Source organism: Loxodonta africana, chromosome 25, assembly GCF_030014295.1.
Source record: "Loxodonta africana isolate mLoxAfr1 chromosome 25, mLoxAfr1.hap2, whole genome shotgun sequence".
Classification (NCBI taxonomy): domain Eukaryota; kingdom Metazoa; phylum Chordata; class Mammalia; order Proboscidea; family Elephantidae; genus Loxodonta; species Loxodonta africana.
The window spans coordinates 56,098,130-56,106,292 of record NC_087366.1 but is presented as its reverse complement, the minus strand read 5'-3'; the positions used below and the strand labels follow the sequence as shown (position 1 = coordinate 56,106,292).

Sequence of the window (8,163 nt, the reverse complement as noted above, 5' to 3'; positions counted from 1 at the left end):
GAATTCCACTACTTACAGTACATTACAGTGGATAACAGAGCATTTTATGAACAGTTCAGCATTGGATTAGAACCTTTCTAAGGTAAATTCTATTCAGCAGAAATCTAACTGCAGAAGCCCAACAATCCCATTCTGTCAGGCTGAGTGGGGGCTGTCCCTATTGCTGTAAAGTACTTTACGTGTCTGCTATAAATGAGATGGACCACAGCAACTTCTGAGTGTCATATTAAACGTTATATTCAACATAAGTATAATATTATTAAATCTGGCTTTTCTGTTATTTTAAATTGGATTTTTTTTTTTTTTTAATGAAGCAACTTCAATGTAACAGTATCCATTATTTCGACTGTAGATGACGTTTTGTAACAAAGGTGAAACTCTCTTCTGTCTCAGTATGAGGCATTTAGAAGCTTGGTTCTGTCTCCTCATCTACATTTAACCAGCCCTCTAGTCGGGCACAGCTGGTAGCGCCCGAGTTTGGATTATTGGAACATTTATTTTCTTTCAGCATTATATGATGGCGTTAATTTAACAGGTACGTGATGCCGGTTTAACGTTAACGAGGAAAGGTGTGGGGATGGCGGGATATCTAGGAAACCATGACAGTCTGGGTGTTGGTTTCCCATCAGTGACTTTCCTGCAGAAGCCACCTGCTCTACAGAAAATCTGCGTCTTTTACTTACGGCTCTTTGTTGTTACGCAGGTGTTTATTTTTCTTCTTCCTATAAGATTTTTTTTAAAGCCCTTGATGAAATAGTAAGTTCTTTGATTTTCTTAACCAAACACTTTAGAATTTGATTTTTTAATTTCTAGAAACGTTAAGTTTTCATGTTACAACTCTAACTAGAGACTTGGTGATCTGCGTCATGGTTCTCAGCTGAATCTCGGCTCATTTATACTCTTCACTATTCTCAGACTTGAGTGCGTGTCCTGCTGCAGTAAGTTAAACCAGTTTTATTATCTAATAATTGCAAGTTTTTTTTTTTTTTGATCAGCCTCCTAAATTCATACTGCTTTGAGAGTATTTAGAAAAACTATGGGAAAAACTAATTTCTTAGGATACATATAACAAGTGACTATATAAAATCTCAATAATTTACAAGAAATCTCATCAATGTGTCTGGCGGTACAGCAGGATCCAAGAAGAGGCTAGGGGAGGGTAGTCTAACATCAGGCCATCTCAGTGCTGCTCCTAGTCAGAGTGGGCGCCTCCACCAGACCTGCAGGCCCACCACACTCCTCAGACAGCTTAAATGCTCCTGGTCAGAGTGGGTGCCTCCACCAGACACACAGGCCCACCCCGCTCCTCACACAGCTTAAATGCTCCTGCTCAGAGTGGGTGCCTCCACGAGACACGTAGGCCCACCCCGCTCCTCAGACAACTTAAATGCTCCTGGGTCAGAATAGGTGCCTCCACCAGACATGCAGGCCCACCCCACTGCTGAGCTTAAAAATTTATCTTCAAGATTTTCAATTTGGTAGTTACTTAAACGGTAATTAAGTTTTAGCAAGGTAAGTTCTGATTTGGATGTCATCTTTTAGTTAAAAAGAATATCCCTGGAATATCCCTAAACATCCACGTTTTCCCTTATATCCCTGAAGGACTTTGTACAGTTGGTAGAACTGGCTTTTTACAGGAAATGAAGAAACAAACTTCTGTATCACAATGAGACTAACAACTGGTCGGTGGCATCAATAACTGCACTGTATGGCTGCATTCCAAAGGTATACACCATAATGACTACTTGGTATCTGTAGAGCTCAAAGCACTTTTTACAGAGTTTTGGTTAACTTGGTTTTAGTCAGCATACTTATTCAGCTTTGGACTGCTCGAGGCACTGCAGGGTAGGAGATCAGTTGTATTGTATCCTCTCAATCAGCTGTGAGGTAGGTTTGCTAAAGCTGTAGTGTGACAAAGCATCTTCTTAACGGTCCCCAGGACACAGAGCATTACCAAATCCCAGAGCAGACATTTCTAAACACTTGTAGGAAAAATAAAGTTGGATTTAAGATTTTTTGGCATTTCTGCCCTTTTTTACACAGGTTTTACAAGATAATACATTTTTACAAGTACCTGATGTGGATACAGCTTTGAACCTTGGCAAAAAGCAGATCTTAACTCACATTATAATGAATTTTGCCATGTTGGTCCTACATTTCAGATTCTCAGTTTTGGCAACAGGTTAAGGGTTCTTTCTAGTGTCCTCTGTGATGAGTCTGATGACCCTGAAAACCCATTCCTCGTCCACAAGCAAGGCCATGCACCTCTGACGGCCGCAGAACCTCTGAGAAAGGAGCCTGTCAGCATCCAGGACTCACAGGCACAGCCCAGCAGGGGACTCAGCAGGAGAAATGCGTTTTCCCGACACTCATTAATTCAAGAGGGGCTGCTTCTCCGCCTTTACTGATGGGGACTGTATGTGAACCACATAAATTTAATTACAACAATAATGTTTTAAGTATGAAATATATAATCTTATAATAAGGACAATCTAAATTATAACCAATTTTAAATACGGCAAAGTTTTACAATAAAGCTACTTAAGTACTTGAATTAGAAATAAACAGTAAAACACTTGTGTTAGTAATTATGGTATAATTGATATTCACTTATATTTCATCTTCAGTATTAACCAAAGGAGTGGAATTTAACCAGGACTAAAAAGTAATATACATCTTTATTTATTTTACAAAAAAAAGACATACTCCCTTCACAAAATTCCCGATCTCACTATGTAAAATAACCATGCACTAACTCATGTTATAATCACACCATTTTAAGACTGTTTTCATTATCATTAGCCCAGTGGGGAGGTGTCATGAAGGAATAGATATGGCTTCCACAGCTTCAATAAGGTGTAAGGCTAGACTGTACTGCCCGTGGTTTTCTGGCAAAAGCTCAATGACTTTATTAACTAGTTTAGCTGTTGTTGCAATTGGCACTGCAGTGTTTTGGAGACCGTGGGGGTCCTGCAAATGGGGCACAAAAAAAATAACCCATCAGTTACATACAGCTAAACAGTTATTGTTACTGACTTACTATACAGTTGTTTCCCAATAAAAATGGTTTTCTTTGGAACTCTTTCTTTAAATTAAACCTTAAATCTCCTAACTTATTAAATATGCATTTATGGAAACATCCACTGACCTTTTGCCTTAGCCATTCTGTTGTTCTTACCATTGCTTTCAGCCAAGTACACAGTGTGGGCGGGAGCCTGGCAAGCAGCTCCATTCCTTCTCTTGTCTGGGTGTGGAAGAGTGCATAAGCCAGCCTTTGCCCTATCAACAGGAGCAGCTGAGAGGCAAGGACTTCCTTGTCCTGGACCTGGAGAATAGCCTGAGGATATGAACATGGAGACAAGGTAAAAGCTAGCAGATTCATTTACTTCAGGAAAGGGGTTGCCAGTCAAGAGATTCTAGTTCATTTTTGAGCTATGGGCATGTATACAACCAGAGTCAATGCCAAAGTTACCATTCATAACCCAAACTTCTGCTTATCAATTCAGTCTGACTGACTATACATTGAGTCTTCTTCAAGCTTCTGGCAAAGAAAGAATTCTGTGAGATCACATCTCGACTGCTCCAATCCCGCCAATGGCGTCTGCATACACCTGGAGTAACCGTGGGCTCCGACTTTCTGTGGTCTGGCCCCTACCAGCCTGCCCACCTCATCTCACAGTTCTTGACCCCTTGCTTACTATGGTCAGCCGCACTGGCCCTTCTTGTCCTGAACCTCGCAAAGCTAGTTCCCACCCGAAGACCTTTGTACTTCTCATTCTGTCTCACGCACTGCTCCCCCAGTCTTCTGAGTGGCTGGCTGCTGCTTATCCTTGGGGGCTCAGTTCAAATGTCACCTTCTGTGACTATCCTTGTAGTAAACCAAAAAAACCAAACTTACTGCTGTCAAGTTGATGCTGACTCAGCCACCCTGTAGGACAGAGCAGAAGTGCCCCATAGGGTTTCTGAGGAGCTGCTGGTAGACTCTAACGGCTGACCTTTTGGAGCTAGGGGCCATAGCTGCACCGCCAGGGGTCCTTGCAGTAGCTCCTGTTGATCCGTATCATCCTATTTTAGTCATAGCACTGATCACTCAATAAGAAACCTTTGCTCCAACTGGTAAAGTACCAGTTCCTGGTGAGAAGGGAGCCTTGAGCATTTTGTTCACTGCTGTATCCCTGTGGGTAGAACAGGCCTGGCACACTGCAGGAATCTGTAAGTATTGACTGGAAACAGGAAATCTGGTTACGGTTTTATTTTCTAATATTTTGTTGTTCTAGTTTTATGCCCAGAAGTTCTAACAAAAGGAAAAGCGGAAAGCTTTGTTGGATACTTTACTGATTCTTGACTCCAACGATCAAGTTTGTAACTTGAGTGCAGTTAGCATTCATAGGGTCGTCATTACCTCTTCTCCCAAGTGGTCGACGCCGTGGTTGTACAGCTCCCCCACGTAATGTCTTCTGACAATGTCTTCGTTAACTTGAAGGTGATGTGCTAAATCCACAGCTAGAACCGGCCAATCTTGGTCTTTCCAAAAAGGAGTGGTCACTGCCTCTTCTGAGGGATCTCTGTCGTTCACACCTGAATGCTGGGCCCGGACAGCCGCACTAACAACTTTCAGCAAAAACTTGAAAATGGACAAAACAGATATAGCAACGTTTTTTTTGTTAGTATCTGCTTTCCTTCAAAAACACCTAAATCAAAGTAACTGTTGGCTCTTCTGTCAATTCGAGTGGCTTTTCCACTAAAATTGTTCAGTTATCAAAAAGGAGCACATAAAAGGAACACCCTGGATGTGGTCGTCCTTAAAGGCCAGCTAGATTTTTGTTTTACTATTTTTTCACAAGAAACAAAAAACCTAATAACTAATTTACCTGTTGTCGTACAGAAATAAAATTTGGATCCATTTCCCCACTAGGTAATAACTGAATTGATGTTAGATCTTTGAAAAATGCATTTTTTCCCTAAAGAGAGAGAAGAGATAAAAAAATGATGAGTGTGGATTACTATTTAGGGAGGAGAAAGAAAGGGAAATATTTAAAAACTAAGTTGTTTAATCAGAAATAACTCACGATTGATTTTTATTTTCTCTCAAACAATAAATTTTGGAATTTTATTTCGTTTTCATAACAATTATCTAGTGTGTGGTAGGCAGCCTTGTGTAACTGCCTTGTGTAAACCACTCCCCTTGAGTGTGGGCTGGTGATCAGCTTCTAACACACAGAATTCCGCAGATGTGGTAGCCTATCACTGCCAAGATTGGGTTACAAAGGGCTGCGGCTTCCACCTTGTGAGCGCACATTCATTCTCACTCTGGGAAGTCAGCTGTGGCTTCCACCTTGTGAGCGCACATTCATTCTCACTCTGAGAGAAGTCAGCTGCCATGTTGTGAGCTGCCCCAGAAGAGGCCTATGTGGCAAGGAACTGAATTCTGCCAGCAACCATGTCAGCTTGAATGTGGACCTCCCCACCCCATCCCAGCTGAACCTTCAGGACTGTGGCCCTGGACAACACCCTAACTGCAACCTCATGAGAGGACCTGAGCCAGGGGCACCTAGATAAGGGGAACCCAGATTCCTGATCCATAAAAACCATTAGTTAATAAATGTTTATTTTAAGCTGCTAAGGTTTGGGATAATTTGTTACTCAACTAATAGATAATGCATAGAGAATACTCCAAATCCTTTGACAAATACTTGATTTGTTTAAAAACGCCTTGTTTAAGAGAACAGATGTGTCTGAAAAGACAATATCAGAGAATCAGATTTCAGAAGTTTCTTAGAAGGAAATGTAGGAGAGAGAAAAGAGCACTGGCCTTCAAGGGAGAAGGTCCAGGCTCTGGTCCCAGGTCCACCACTTCTGACTAAGTTATCTTGTACAAATGACGCCACTATCCTGAGGTACTGTTTCTCCATTTGCGAACAAGAAATCCCAGATACTCTCTAAAGAACCTTGTAGACCCCTAGACCCAGTCATCTGTGATTCTAGATAGATCATCTAGTGTGACTGCTGAGTAAAGCTACTCAGCTCTAGTAACGAGGAACACCAGACTTCCTGGGGCCACTCATTACGTTTTAAACATCACTGTTTCAAAGTTTTTCCACACATCCTCAATCTTACTGTAGTTTCCACCCGGCGAATTTAGATACAAGGGGCTGTTCCACATGAGGGCCTTTGGGGTGGGGTGTGTGTGTGCAATTATTTTCTATGTCCTATGTTCCAGACACTGCTAAGTACTTTATGTTGAGTATACCATTTAACCCGCACAACCCCATGAGGTAGGCACTGGGATCATGAATCATCTCCCCTTTCCGAACGAGAAAACAGCCTATGAGAAACTAAATTCCGGCTAGTAAATGGCAGAGCTGGGAATCTGTTTCACTGGCCACCAAAGCAGGTACTGCTGAGTTGATTGTGTGTGTCCATGGCTACTTTTTCAGAAATAAGTTGACAGGCTTTTCTTCCAAGGTCCTTCTGGGTGGACCTAAACCTACCACATTTTGGTAAGCAGCTGAGTGCATTAACAGTTTGCACGGCCCAGGGACTCCCAGCAAACCACACTGCCTCTTATTTGCAGACACGAATCACACAGCTGTCTCGGGTCATCTCCGCAGGATATGGATTGAGACTAATTTAATCACATTGTGATTATCCAATTCTGAATGTGCTCTGGTTCCACCAACAACATAGGTTTGTGGGCCAAAAAAAACCCAGTGCCGTCGAGTCGATTCCGACTCATAGTGACCCTATAGGACAGAGTAGAACTGCCCCACAGAGCTTCCAAGGAGCGCCTGGCGGATTCGAACTGCCGACCCTTTGGTTAGCAGCCGTAGCACTCAACCACTACACCGCCAGGGTTTCCTGGTTTGTGGACGTGTGGGCTTATTTCACCTTCACGTTAGAGACTGCACACTCAAGCACAAGCCGAGAGGCCCAGCTGTAGGCTTCCCCTTTTGGACCAGCCCTGTAGGAGCAGCCGCGTGCTCCCCACGAGAAGGCTCCCTCCCTAAAGAGGGGATGGGAGGCATTGAGCTGAGAATGTCAGTCCTCAGAGACTCACAGTCCATCTCGGGGAGGGGTGAGGGGAAGGTGGAGCAGGAGGGTTTTTAGAGGGAGGTTCTAAGCTAGGCACTTTATTTCGATTTTTCTGTTTTGTTTTTTAACTTCTAAGCAGCCTTTTTCAAACTCAAATGAAAGATATAATTCTTTCAAAATACATTTAATGCTAATTTATTAGGAAGATTAAAATTTGCTATCAGACTTCTTGTCTAACTTTTAAAAGTAAATGATAGGGATGGAAATGTTAAATGCTGCTTATTAGAAACAAATTTCTTTACGTGTCATTTCCCTTTAGAGATACCCTCAAACTCAACGTGTCCATAATCTTGCTAAATGGACTTTTTGTAAATGACACGCCCAGTCTCCCAATCTTGAACCTGGGTTTAACTTTAACTCCGGTCTCCTTCAGCTCTGGGCCCAGCTTGTCACTAGGTTCGTGATTCCTCAGATGCCTTCCTGATTCTCACTGCCTCCCACAGCTCCTGCCCGCAAGTCTCCCCAACCCTACCCTGTCTCCTCCCGTCTAGCCTGCAGCCTGCACCCTGAACCTTTTCTCAACACTCCCTGAATCATAAATGCATTAAACACTGAGCTCCCACCTTGCAACAGGCATGGCCACAGAGGGGGAACACAGGGAAAGGTGGCAAGTTCAGCCTTGAGTGCAGGCAAAGAGTTTGGAGAAGAAACGGGCCAGACATAAAAAATGGCTGCCTGTGAAAACGGAACACACATGACACCAAGTGATAACGTGATTTCTCTGAAGGATGGGGGGTTGTCAACAGTGGCTGCAGCACAGGGTGCCAGAGGGGAACAGCTGATGTGGGCCAGAAAGGTAGGCGTGGCTGCTGAGGAAGCCCCCCTGCCGGGCTCCCCCCGCAGGTGTTCCATCTGGAATCACAGTGCAGGTCACCCGCCTGCTGCCCCTCTCCCGGGACTGACAGAGTCTGTGAGGCCTGAGCATTCTCAGCTCACCTGGCCAGGAGCACACACAGTGCTCCTACAGAGCCGGTCCCAAAGGGGAAGCCTGCAGCTGGGCCTGTGCTTGAGTGTGCAATCTCTAATGGGAAAGTGAATAAGAAGCCCTCGTGTCCACAAATTGACGCTGTG

The 8,163-nt window shown here is 43.5% G+C and overlaps 1 protein-coding gene across 4 annotated transcripts in view; it reads right to left on the bottom strand.

The window, feature by feature from the left end:
• Positions 1-280: 280 nt before the first annotated feature.
• Positions 281-8,163, bottom strand: part of RAB3GAP2 (RAB3 GTPase activating non-catalytic protein subunit 2) — a 106,274-nt gene continuing 98,391 nt past the window's right edge. For all 4 annotated transcript variants that reach the window (XM_064276896.1, XM_064276894.1, XM_064276895.1 and 1 more), the window contains 4 exons: positions 4,872-4,961; positions 4,403-4,624; positions 3,179-3,337; positions 281-2,970 (listed from right to left, as the gene is read on the bottom strand). In XM_064276896.1, the coding sequence (XP_064132966.1) occupies positions 2,818-2,970; positions 3,179-3,337; positions 4,403-4,624; positions 4,872-4,961 (624 nt within the window). In that variant the 3' untranslated portion in view covers positions 281-2,817. The remainder of the gene's footprint in view (positions 2,971-3,178; positions 3,338-4,402; positions 4,625-4,871; positions 4,962-8,163) is intronic.